The 13,949-nt window shown below is 38.8% G+C and overlaps 1 protein-coding gene across 6 annotated transcripts in view; it reads left to right on the top strand.

Annotated features, from left to right (window-relative positions):
• The window catches only part of LOC115222696 (oxysterol-binding protein 1), a 221,710-nt gene that overhangs the window by 170,528 nt on the left and 37,233 nt on the right, over nt 1-13,949 (top strand). For all 6 annotated transcript variants that reach the window (XM_036511611.1, XM_029793018.2, XM_029793021.2 and 3 more), the window contains one exon: nt 4,389-4,581. In XM_036511611.1, coding sequence (XP_036367504.1) covers nt 4,389-4,581 — 193 coding nt within the window. The remainder of the gene's footprint in view (nt 1-4,388; nt 4,582-13,949) is intronic.

Below are 13,949 nucleotides of genomic sequence, written 5' to 3'. Positions count from 1 at the left end.
TACTGTTTCGTTATTCATTACTATTCGGGAATGTTAATGCCAAGAATGAATGTTTCGACATGAAACTAGTTTAAAATATTTCTAATAATTCAATAACACCACCTCACTACCACTACCACCACAATAGCTTTCCTTTATAGAGTTCTATTTTGACACCAGCAGTGAATTAGTGCGTGTTACCTCATACACTGCCGGAAGAATTACTGAGTGAAAAACACGTTTCTTTGGCATTTAGTTTAGTATCTAGATTTGACATGTCTTGATAATTGTTTATGCCATAATGTTAGGTCCTTATTACATCATATTTTTATTTTTACTTCTACACAATGTCACAGATAGAGGGGTTTTTTTTTGTCTAGCTGAATTTGTTCTACAAAGCAGAGCGGCGAGTGAGCTACTGTGGTTTGCAGCCGGACGAACGTATCTGACAAGCACACCAGCTGTGCTTTTCTTCTATCTCCAGTGAACCACTCTATTGATATGAGAACGAATTAATCCGTAGTTATTAATTATTTATTCATTGATGGCTGTGTACGTGTGTTTGCAAATCATTAAGATATGTAGTTCAAAAGTTGAATAACATATTTCGACTCCGAATGGGAGACAGACTAGCTGACTAGTTAGTTGCTTTGCCAACAACACACCTTGTACAACCGTGACCACTGCCACCGCCGCCTTGCTCCTATGTTCATGCAGCCTTTTCCTGTTTTTTGCTACTATTACTACTACAATTAGTACTTGTGTTAATTCCAATCAGCTGGTTGCTGTTGTAAAAATTATTCATGACAACTACTTGTTAGCGTTTTCAGTTTCTACTGAAAATTCGGTCTTCTTTTGAGACCTTATGCATTTAGTAGAAATGGTTATTATTACTATTTATTGTCTTTGCACAGCTTCTACCGCTGGAGATGTACTACGGTGCCAGCTGTTCACTACCAGTAAACTATGGTAACACCCCTTATTTTCCGATCGCCACTCGGAGTATTCGAGCGTTTCCAAGCAGTGCTGTTTTCTGCAGACGCTCCACCCTTATTGCAACCCCTTTTCCTTCCATGTACTTCTCAAGATTTTTACTCACTGTTCCCAGGGCTCCGACAATTATTGGTGCTACCACCACCTTTTTCATCGACCACAACTGCTTAACCTCCCAAGCTAACCTGTCATATCTATCGACATTATTATTATTGTTATTATTATTATTATTATTCAACTTTGCCTTTGGTCCTTTCGGGATCAAGCAGTGGGCTCAATATAATCAACTTACCCCGCCCGCTCCTCAATTTGTACCAAAATTTGAAACCGTTATTAAGGCGGTGAGCTGGCAGAATCGTTAGCACGTCGTACAAAATGGTTAGTGGCATTTCTTCCGGCTCTTTACTTTCAGAGTTCAAACACCGCCGAGGTCTGCTCTACCTTTCATGTTATTTGTGGGGGGGTTGAGCAAAATTAGTCTCAGTTGACCATTTGGGGGATGGGAGGTTTTCGGCTTTCCTTCCCCTCAAAATCACCTTGTGCCAAAATTAAAAAACATTATTGAGTGAAAGAGCAGTGCATGCCACTGTGGTACAAATATATGAGGCTCAATATACCCAACATGACTGCATGTCTGATAAGGGTACACCAGGCACATGAATCACAACCATGTGCGCATGACCATGCAGGTGGGACCCACTTGGAATTTTTTTTCAAGTTGAGTAGCCCATTCTGCTCAAAAGGTTCCCAAATATGGTTTGTTTAAGGATGTTGAACAAAGCACCCATGTTTCCAGAGGTGATATTTGAAATGGTTCATCATAACACTTCTTGAGCTGTTTCCCCCAAAATATAAACTGTATAATGGAATCTAAAGTGTTAATTTTAATCCATAATTCAGTTAAGAAAAGAGAAAAAAAACCTATAATCTCAGTTCATTTATTAATCTAATCTCTCCACCTAAAACCAGTTGGGCTACTTCATGGATGCTTTAAATCTTTTAGGTAAATGCTCTGAAAACTAAGCATAAACTACCGCATTCTGTTAAGATAATAAAGCAGTACTTTGTATATACTCTTTTACTTGTTTCAGTCATTTGACTGTGGCCATGCTGGAGCACCACCTTTAGTCGAGCGAATTGACCCCAACACTTATTCTTTGTAAGCCTAGTACTTATTCTATCAGCGTCTTTTGCCGAACCGCTAAGTAACGGGGACATAAACACACCAGCATCGGTTGTCAAGCGATGTTGGGAGTTTAAACACAGACACACATACACACACATACATATATATACATATATACGATGGGCTTCTTTCAGTTTCCATCTACCAAATCCACTCACAGGGCTTTGGTCAGTCCGAGGCTATAGTAGAAGACACTTGCCCAAAGTGCCACGTAGTGGGACTGAACCCTGAACCATGTGGTCGGTAAGCAAGCTACTTACCATACAGCTACTCCTGCGCCTATGTTAAGAAACGGTTCTTTTATGGGATTGGCAGATGCATGAACATCACTAATAGAAATCCAACAATGTGACATAATTCGATAGAAAATGGAATGGAATAAATTAAACTCTGTCGTAATTATCTCTTGATAATGATGTTTATCACAGTTAGTAACATCTTATCTTGGGAAATTGTTGTCAGACATTCTGACAAACAGCTTGTTTGCTATGAACTAATAATTTCACTTGATAATTATAATGCATATATATATAGACGGATAGAAAGATATTCAGACAGGCAGACAAATTTAGTTCATAGGTAACTTTATTATCGCTTTGATTGAATCAGTGTGCCTGTGTGTATATAATCATCATTTTAGTGTCCACTTTTCCATGTTCACATAGGATGCATGAAGTTGCTGAAGCAGATTTTCTATGGCCAGATGCCCTTCATGTTGCCAACCTTCAGCAGTTTCCAAGTAAGGAAACATCTCCCCATGACCAGACATGTTTTCACGGATGATTGGAAACAAAGTACACCACTTGTACTACAGTGAAACTTTTGTGTGATGTCAAGACAAGGGGACAGTCACTCTCTTATGCACAAGCACGCACACACATGTATACAGTGGTCTTTCAGTCCCTGTCTACCAAATCCACAAGGCTTTTGAGAATGAATAGAAGACATTTGTCCAAGGTGTTATGCAATGGGACTTAACCCAAAACCGTGTGGTTGAGAAGCAAACTTCTAACCACACAGCTACATCTGCACTTGTTGAACTATGATGTATTGAAGCCATTAGACTTGGATATATTTTTTAAAGTTCTAACAAAACCAAGTATGGGTTTTTGATTTTTATTAATAAATTAATTTCGCTTTTGTTGATGATTTACTCCTGCTTATTAGAAAGTTGAAGCTATTTTTAGCTAAGAATGATAAATACACATATAAACTATGAGTGTAATTATATATAAAACTGATTTTGTCCATGCCATTTCTTTCATTAACCATATTTACACTATCAACTTGTTTACAATTTAAAACACAGTCAAATTCTGTAGAAATATCAGCTGAATTATTTTGTTTCTCTTTACAAAACATCAAGGTGATTACAACCAGCTGTTTGCTTGTATATGGTTCTATATATTGTTGTGTTGGATAAGGTCATTGCAGTCATCATCATCGTTCTAATGTCCACTTTTTCATGTTTGCATGGGTCAGATGGAATTTGTTGTGGCAGATTTTCTAAAGCCAGATGCACTTCCTGTTGGCAACCTTTACCTGTTTCCAATTAAGATGCATCCCCCCCATTGGCTAAACCTGTTTTTTACAGTGGTCGACTGGAAATAAATATCATTTGTTTGAGGGTGATGCTTATTTATAACCTTCATATTATGTCAAGACATTGTTATGCACCATGCAACAAGCTTCTTTCAGTTTCTGTCCACCAAATCCACTCACAAGGCTTTGGCCAGCTCAGAGATAGAGAAGACATTTGTCCATGGTGCTACACAGTGGGACTGAACCTGAAACCACATTGTTGAGCTAGTTTCTTAACCACACAGCCTCATCTGCACTTTATATTTCATTCATTATATTATTGTTTGGATAACTCATATAATTAAAAAAGAGTATATTTAAAGAGTACATGTTTTATGGATGTGATATCAGGCCTCTGTACACGAGGTCACAACGAGATAGCAAAAGACTTAGATTTGTAATGAAATGCTGTTTTGTGTAGACTCTGTGAACCCTTGAAGAAAAAAGCATATCTCAAGCATAATTTCAAATATTAATTCTTTCAAGTTTAAATCCCAACAATGTTTAGTTTTGAGAAGGAGTGCTTCTTTTTATTATTTTTTTTCCTCTCCTTTTTAAAGTTGCTGATTTACAAGACTATAAGATTTATTTTAAGATTCAGTTTCTCTGTGCAACTTTTAAAGTAAATTTCGTTTTTGCTATTTTCCAGGCTTGTTCTCAGTACTTGAAGCTTGCCCAAAACCTTGGCAAGCGATGGCAAAAATTACTGCAGAATGAACACGAGCAGAGACTTAAGCTAGAGGAGATGGTGGAGCAACTAGCCAAACAACAGGCTTCATTGGAAAAGCAAGCACGCAAGTCCTTGCATGCTGTTAATTCTCCAATTATGGAGAATGATACAGGTAACAATGATTTTCATCATTCTTTTTAAATGTTATGTGTGTAGAAAGTTTCTTTTGGTGTCATGTTTATGTATATATATATGTGTGTGTGCCGGTGAGAATTACCACTTTGTTTACATTACCATCACATAGGTATCAATCATTTTCGCATCCTAACCGATGCATCTATCTATACTCGCACTCTGAAGAGATTTACTTACTCCAGTAAATTGAAACGATCATAAATGCCACTCTCATCTCTGCTTCTTACTTCTTTGTTACCTATTTAATTAAAGACATGCCAGTGTAAACCATGAGTTTCCCATTGTTATTATATCCATTTTCTTCTCTTATATCATCATCATTTAACATCCACTTTCCATGCTAGCATGGGTTGGACGGTTCAACTGGGGTCTGGGGAGCTCGAAGGCTGCACCAGGCCAGTCAGATCTGGCAGTGTTTCTACAGCTGGATGCCCTTCCTAACGCCAACCACTCCGAGAGTGTAGTGGGTGATTTTATGTGCCACCGACACAGGTGCCAGATGAGGCTGGCGAACGGCCACGATCGGATGGTGTTTGTTACGTGCCACAGCACAGAGGCAGTCGATGCGGTACTGGCTACGGCCACGTTCGGATGGTTTCTTGTGTGCCACCAGCACTGGTACCACAAAGATACAAATTCCATTGATGTTCATCTATTTTGATTTGTTTTGATTTTTTTTTTGATTATATATATATATATATATATATGTACATGTGCACACACACACAAAGAAAGGGCATTTAATTGTTTTGACTTGTAAAATAGGATAAATTTTCGCACTATGAGGAGGGACTAAGTTCCCTTGTTACTTTGAAAAAGAGCACCATCTGAAATATCAGAACTGAGCTCTCCTCATGGCACAAAATCTATCTTATCTTTTACTTGTTTTAGCCATACTGGGGTACTGTCTTGAAGGTTTTTTTTAGTCGAACAGATGAACCCCAGGACTTTTATTTTAAGTCTAGCACTTATTCTATCAGTCCCTTTTGTCAAACTGCTGGGTTACGGGGACATAAACAAACCAACACCAGTTGTTGGGTGGTAAGGGGAACAAAGACACGCACATACACACATTTACTATAGGCTTCTCACAAAGCTTTGGTTAGCCTGAAATTATTGATGGTATTTGATATAATCAATAGTTTACCCTATACGGTTTTAGTAATTATTTCATTGTATCTTTAGATTTCATTGACTTGACAGTATCATTAGAGCTTTAGGAAAATATCTTGCAGTATTTCAGCTCTTTACATTCTGAATGACGATCATGTCCTGCATACTTATGGGTTGCCCTTTGGCAAGGTATAGCACCCATTCAGCCACCCAGCCAGGGATATAATGAAGTCATGGACTGAAGCATGGTGGATTGTGAAGAGGTAGCAGAAGAGTTCCACTGAGCCAACAATTGATGCTGAGCAGTGGAATCCTAGAAGATCAACAGTCAGGATCACCAATCTCTATCAAGAGAGAGAGAGTAACTGCAATGCATCCGTAGGGGTGGTGTCTATGGTTGTGTAATCAGATTCACGATGACTCAAGCTCCCAGTTCAAATTCATAACAACGGATGGAATTGGATGGCAACAGAGAGTGATAAGGAATCTGTGAAAGCAGTGAAAGAAACATTCCAAGTTCAAATCCCACCAACATAAATTTTACTTTTCATCTTTTCAGAGTTAGTGAAATACTAGTCAAGCTCTGAGGTATGTGTTATTAAGTAAACGCCCACATTTTCTCAACATTGATGGCCTTGTGTTTAAATCAGAAGTCATTATTAGATATAGATCCCTATGGACCCTTTGATTTCTATTTTACTCTGCTGGAACTCTATAGTTGGTCACTGTATATATATAAAAAAATATCTTACTGTATTATTAGGAATTATATTAAAATTTTAATATTTTGTTTGTGAAATATAACATGTCTTTAATGGCACAACAATGCAGAGTGGACTATAATAACTGCTATAATTTAATTATCCATTGTCTGATATAACAATATTTCGGAATATAAAAATTCCTTCTTCAGATATCGCTAGGAATCGATTGAGTCTCTGCTATAATCGGTTTGTCAACGGTTACTGAAATTTTTTCTTTTTCCGGGAAGCATCTCTGCAGTGGTCTCACGAAGCTCCTTCTGGAATTCTTCATGAGAAGGGCAGCCATGTCTCAAGCTCATGTATGTTGGCACATCTGCAGCGCTGCTTCTAAGTTAATATTTTGTATACTGTAGAAGTATATGCAATTTCATTGCACATAAATTTTAACAGAAATATCTTATATGAAACCCCCTCCCCCTCTTCGGAGTTGGGGTAGCATATGGACCCTGATTGGTAACCATTTGTCCTAGACTCTCAATGGAGTGCTTCTCTTGCATTTGGAACGGCAGAACTGCAACACACATATGCACAAACATCTTAGACCTTCAGTGGGGTACTACTCTCACATGTGGAACAACACTGCTGCAACAAATACACAGATATCCAAGACCCTTGATAGAACATTCTTCCCACATCTGTGACCTTGTTAGTAATGTTACATTTGCAAAAATCTTGTCCTGAGCAACTGACCTGGTGTTATTTACCAATACACTTAAACTACTGTTTTCTCATTCTGTCCTTTCTACTGTTTCTTTGGCGGCCTCTGTTCCTTGAACTTAGCTAGTAGTGCATTAGCACCACCATCACCCCCACCTTCTGATCCCATCCATCACTCCCCTCTTCAACACTACTGTCCCTCCACCCCTCCCTTGTTGCCTCCATCCATCTGGAATTCTTTTCCATTGTCAACTTGGAAGTTCTTTAAAATGAACGTTGATGTTTACAGTCTTCAGCATCCTAAGTTTTGTGTTTTTGATAAGTGCCAACACACAAAACTATCAGACCTTGAGTCACTCTGTTACTTCTACTCAATGACATATATATATATACATTTCTTTATTCTTTTACTTGTTTCAGCTATTTGACTGTGGCCATGCTGCAGCACCAGTTGTTGTTGACACCTGGCTAATTTTGATCTAGTAGATAACACACTGCATTATATTATTCTGTGTGTCCCTATCTTTATAATACGATAGCGAATTGAGATTTGGCTGAATGAGCATGTGTGTAAGAAGTCTTGTTGTAGTAGTTTGAGAGAAATTCATTTGTAAAACTCCTCAGTAAAGCCACCTTTAACCCTTTAGCATTCAGATTACTCTGTCAAACGTGATGCTTATTTATTCACATTGTTTTGAATTAATCAAGGTTTCAAAATGATGTGTTTGTATATTTTTAGAATGACATTGTAGGGTGGCTATGATTAGCTTGGTCTAGCTTATTTGAACACAAAGCAGATAGAATAATTGGGCCAGATATGGTCAGTTTATAATTGTAGGTATGTGGTTTTAAAGGAGTGGCTTGCTAAGTAAATTGTTTATTTACTTACCCTCATTGCTATTGTACTGGTTCAAGGTATTGTGGTATTGACGCTGGCGGCGAGCTGGCAGAAATGCTTAGCGGTATTTCGCCTGCGTTACGTTGTGAGTTCAAATTCCGCCGAGGTCGACTTTGCCTTTCATCCTTTCGGGGTCGATAAATTAAGTACCAGATACGCACTGGGGTTGATGTAATCGACTTAATACCTGTGTCTGTCCTTGTTTGTCCCCTCTGTGTTTAGCCCCTTGTGGGTAATAAAGAAATAGGTATTGACGCTGGCTTCTTCTGTTGCTCTCATTCTCTGTGAGTTGTTTTTAGCTGTGAGTGATATAAAGTTGCCTTTTCTAGAAGCAGAATGTGACCTGAGGTGACATTCTGCAGATATATTGGTTTCAAATTTAGGAACGAGGCCAGCAAGTTTGAGAGAGTGGGCTGGCTGGTCGATTACATTGACTGCCAGTGCTCAACTGGTACTTTATCGATCCCAAAAGGATGAAAGGCAAAGTTGATCTCAGTGGAATTTGAACTCAGAACATAAAGACAGATGAAATGCTTTTAAGCATCTTGCCAGGTTGCTACCTTAATAATAATAATGATAATCATAATAATAATAATAATCTTTTCTACTCTAGGCACAAGGCCTGAAATATTTGGGGAGGGGGGGGGCAGTCGATTATATCAACCCCAGTACGTAACTGGTACTAAATTTATCGACCTCGAAAGGATGAAAGGCAAAATCAGTCTCAGTGGAATTTGAACTCAGAACATAAAGACAGATGAAATGCTGTTAAGCATCTTGCCAGGTTGCTACCTTAACCCTTTCGTTACCAACCCGGCTGAAACCGGCTCTGGTTCTGAGTACAAATGTTTTGTTTCCATAAGTTTTGAATTAAAATCTTCCACCAAACCTTAGTCACATTTTATGTTCCTAGCACTAGCTTAATGATAACCAAGTTATTTTACTAAATTCTTTGTTATATTTAAAGTAATTTAAAGAAACACAGAGCATTTCAAGATAAATACAGTAACGAAAGGGTTAATAATAATAATAATAATTTTTACTCTAGGCACAAGGCCCAAAATTTTTTGGGAGGGAGTGGGTAGTTGATTAGATCGAACCATGTTCAACTGGTACTTAATTTATCAACCCCAAAAGGATGAAAGGCAAAGTCGACCTTGGCAGAATTTGAACTCAGAATGTAGCAGCAGATGAAATACTGCTTAGCATTTTGTCCAGCCCGCTAACGATTCTGCCAGTTTGCTGCTTTATTCTGCAGATATGTTGTACGAACAACGCTATTGAAGAAGCTTGAAATAGTAACCAAATCTCTCCTTATACTACTATATGATATGAAGGGAGAACTGTAATGTTTTCTTATTTCTTTATTGCCCACAAGGGGCTACACACAGGGGACAAACAAGGACAGACAAAGGGATTAAGTCGATTACATCGACCCCAGTGCGTAACTGGTACTTAATTTATCGACCCCGAAAGGATGAAAGGCAAAGTCTACCTCGGTGGAATTTGAACTCAGAACGTAACAGCAGACGAAATACTGCTAAGCATTTTGCCCGGCATGCTAACGTTTCTGCCAGCTCACCACCTTCAATACTGTAATATTTTCTGTTCAGGGATGTTCATAGGCATCAACCCCCATTACCTAAAGAGATACACTCATTATGTATTGAATGTTTCTTCATGTATATACATGTGTGTATATATATATATATATATATATATATATATATATATATATTTGGTACATGGAAGATGAAAGAAGCCTGTTTATACATACATGTATGTATAATTGTGTGCTTGCATGATAGTTATAACAAGCATAGCTGTCATACAATTGACAGCCCTTGTTTGCAATCATCTGTGAAAAGATCTCTGATCATAAGGAAATATTACTGTTTTTGGAAGCGGATGTGGATTGACGACAAGAAGGACATCCACCCATAGATAATGTACCTGAAGGAATTCCATCATCCCTATGCAAGCATATAAAAGTAGATGTTAGAACTATTGCAATGGTGGTGATAAAAGAGGATGTTTCACAGACTCTGTTCCGTTTCCATCTACCAAATTCCACTCACCAAGTATTGGTCAACCTGAGGGCTAAAAGAGACAGCACTTACCCAAGGTTCCACTCGGCAGGACTGAACATGGAAATGTGGTTGCAAAGTAGAATTACTAACTATACAAACCTGTGTGAAGAGTGTGTGTATACATATGTTCACATACACATGCTTTGAAACATATGTACCATAAACCATTTACCATTTTTGTGGTGTGTCCCCACCACTTCCTTTGATGCCCTAAGCACATGCTTAGTTTGCTTAATGGTTAATTCAGCACTGCTCTTTCTACAAGCTATTCATATTTATTACTTCAACATATCCTTTTTCTCTTGTGACCTCCCTAGATCGCTTGTGTGCCAGTATTGCGAAATGGTTACACAATATGCCATTCTTACCTATTTCTTCCCTGCCAGTCAAACCTGGCCACTTCCTAGACAGTACTTATCCTGAATTCTTTCCTGTTAACTAGGTTTACTCTAGTACTTCTTGATTTCAGTCTTTGCTTTCACATTTGGAATTTCCTCTCTAATCTCTTTGACAAATTTATCTATGAGGATTGGGTCATCAGGCGATGGACTTCAGCCCTTCTATTATGACCTAGAGAACTGTGATAAATAAGGAGGTTGAGAACTGAGTCTTGATGGTCACCCACCTGTATAAGTTTTAGAGAAGGATCTAGTTGATTACTGTACGCATGCCAGATAGGTGCATGCAAAATCTTCAAGAATTTCAAGTTTATTAACAATTTATTCTACAGCAACATTGACGAACATCTAAATAGGTAATAAACAGCTCAAGGTAATGTGATATCTTGTGAAACTGAGGGGAAAGATAACAAATATGATCTAAAACTGTGTGCATGCATGAGCCTTGCTGTGATTGGCTGCACACATACATTCATCATCATCATCATTGTTTAACGTCCACTTTCCATGGGTTGGATGGTTTGACTGAAATCTGGCAAGCCAGTGGGCTACACCAGTCTCCAATCTGATCTGGCAATTTTTCTAGAGCTGGATGCTCTTCCTAGCACCAACCACTCCAAGAATATAGTGGGTACTTTTTATGTGCCACCAGCACAGGAGCTAGTCAGGGGGCACTGACACCAACCACATTCAGATGGTTCTTTTTACATGCCACCAGCATGGGAGCCAGCCAGGTGGCGCTGGCATCAACCATGTTCAAATGGTGCTTTTTACACGCCAAAAGCATGGGGCCCAGTCGGGGGCACTGACATCAACAACATTCGGATGATGCTTTTTACATGCCACCAGCACGGGAACCAGTCTGGGGGCACTGGCATTGACCATGTTTGGATGGTGCTTTTTACATACTACCAGCATGGGAGCCAGTCGGGGGCACTGATATCAACCACATTCGGATGATGCTTTTTACATGTCACCAGCACGGGAGCCAGTCAGGGGCCACTGGCTTCGACCACGTTTGGATGGTGCTTTTTACATGAGCGCAGCTGATTTGCTGTTGCTATGTATGCACCTACCAGCTAAGTATGCACAAGCAGTTAGGTTTAAGTTGCGTACTTAAGATGGAGATTGCTGTACATTGCCTCCCAGTGCTCAACTGGTACTTACTTTATTGACCCTGAATGAATGAAAGGCAAAGTTGATCTCGATGGAATTCAGACTCAGAATTAAAAGAACCAGGAGAAATTTTGTTAAACTTTTTGTCCAGTGCAGTAATGATTCTACCAGCTCGCCATTTTCCACCCATTTGGAAGCATCCTTATTTCTAATGGAGCCATGTTATTTATGTATCTCAGGTCCAGGAGAGACTACTATTCCTGTTAATAGTGTTATTTTCTAGCTTGCAAAATATGCAGCCATGCACGACTTTCTGCTGGTATGATGATTACTTCTTAAATTTTCTGTTCAAGTTGGTCAATCAAGTCGTCCTTTTAGTTCACATGGAATAGCTATACACTGAGAGCATCTGTTCAAGAGTTTTTCACCTGATAACATGATATTATTACCTTCACTGTTATGTACATATATATGGTATAACTTATTTCTCCCTGTACTGTTCAGTAGATGTTTTCTGTGTGATATGATGCGATATCCAAAAGCTTTCTATATTAACCTTGTGCCACTGCTTCCATTAAACAGATCTTGTTTGCATCACTGTTAATGTGCAAATTACCAGTAATTGTCCAGGGTGTGGGTCTCTTGCAAATGTTGGCACTGGCACTGTGAAAGCTTTAGGAATATGGTCTTATTGAATACTGCCAGCTCTTATTTCTGTAGTCTTCTGATTTTTTTTTTTCCTTACACTAGCTCAATTTTTCTCAGTCGTTTTTCTTTCTACCTCTGGATCCTTTTGATTCAGATGGACCCTCTTAACCATTAACTGTTTTTAAAAAAAAAACCCGTTTTTAGAATTAAATATTTTGTGTATTGTAGAAGTATACCTATTTCTTTACTACCCACAAGGGGCCAAACACAGAGGGGACAAACAAGGACAGACAAAGGGATTAAGTCGATTACATCGACTCCAGTGCGTAACTGGTACTTAATTTATCGACCCCGAAAGGATGAAAGGCGGAATTTGAACTCAGAACGTAGCGGCAGACGAAATACTGCTAAGCATTTCACCCGGCGTGCTAACGATTCTGCCAGCTCAACCAATTTATTGGAGATAAATTCTAACAGCAAAATCTTATATATGGACCCCAAAAACCATAAGGACCCCAGTTGAGAACCACTGGTCTAGCTTTATTCAAAACACAAACTTACACAATATTAACTTCAATTATCAGATATTTATAGCATTTCTGCTGGAGACAGGGGAGATTGAGAGATCATTGATACCCATATTCTTAGCCTACATTGGCTACCAAATACGAACATTTATCCAGATGAAATTCACTTCTTATGTCCTCTGAGAATGTGACCAGTTCTCTCTTGGTGTTGCAACTATTAACTAGAATCCATGGAAATGATGTAGGTGACATGAATTTTCCTCTTCTTTGTACAACCATTTAGGTAGCACTTTGCATTTCCTCAGTTGGCTTGACAAGGAGTTCAATTCTAAGATAAACAGCTTTATGGACAAACTGTCCTGGAATATTCCCATTCATAGCCTGCTTCTGTTTTTGCCTATAGCAAGTTGCTTCAGTTTTTTGCGATACCTGCATGGACTACAGCAAGGCATAGTGGCTGCACTATACATGAGCAAAGAACAGCATCAAATATCTTATAGTCTAGCAATGTTGTTTGCTTCCTTAAGGGCAGCACTGTTAATGAAGTTATTTGACACAGATCGAAACTCATTTCTTTTTCCTTCCTGCTTGTTCATCATTCACCACATCATTTCTTTCACAGTATTTCTGGAGAAGCACATTGAATTCCCTTAGCATTGAGATTACTCTGTCAAATGTAATTTTATTTTTTTCCATTTTTTGGAAATTAACTGTGCATTTTCTCATAGCTTTGAGATTTCAATGATGCAACTGTATATTTTTAGAATGAAAAAAAAAAAAAAAAAAAGCACCAACTGATCGTGGCTGATGCCAGACCCCTCTGGCACCTGTGCAGGTGGCACGTAAAAAGCACCCACTACACTCGCGGAGTGGTTGGCGTTAGGAAGGGCATCCAGCTGTAGAAACACTGCCAGATCAGACTGGAGCCTGGAGCAGCCCCTGGCTCCCCAGACCCCAGTCGAACCGTCCAACCCGTGCTAGCGCAGAAAACGGACGTTAAACGATGATGATGATTGATGATGATAATGTTTGGGTCAAATTTGGCTGGTTTAAATGCTAATGGGTTAAGTATACTAGGGGAATGGCAGTTTTTTTGTGGTTTTTTTTTGCCACACACATTTCTCGTTTTTAGGG

The sequence above is a fragment of the Octopus sinensis genome, linkage group LG20 (genome assembly GCF_006345805.1).
Source record: "Octopus sinensis linkage group LG20, ASM634580v1, whole genome shotgun sequence".
Lineage (NCBI taxonomy): Eukaryota > Metazoa > Mollusca > Cephalopoda > Octopoda > Octopodidae > Octopus > Octopus sinensis.
This window is presented reverse-complemented; position numbering and strand designations above follow the sequence as displayed.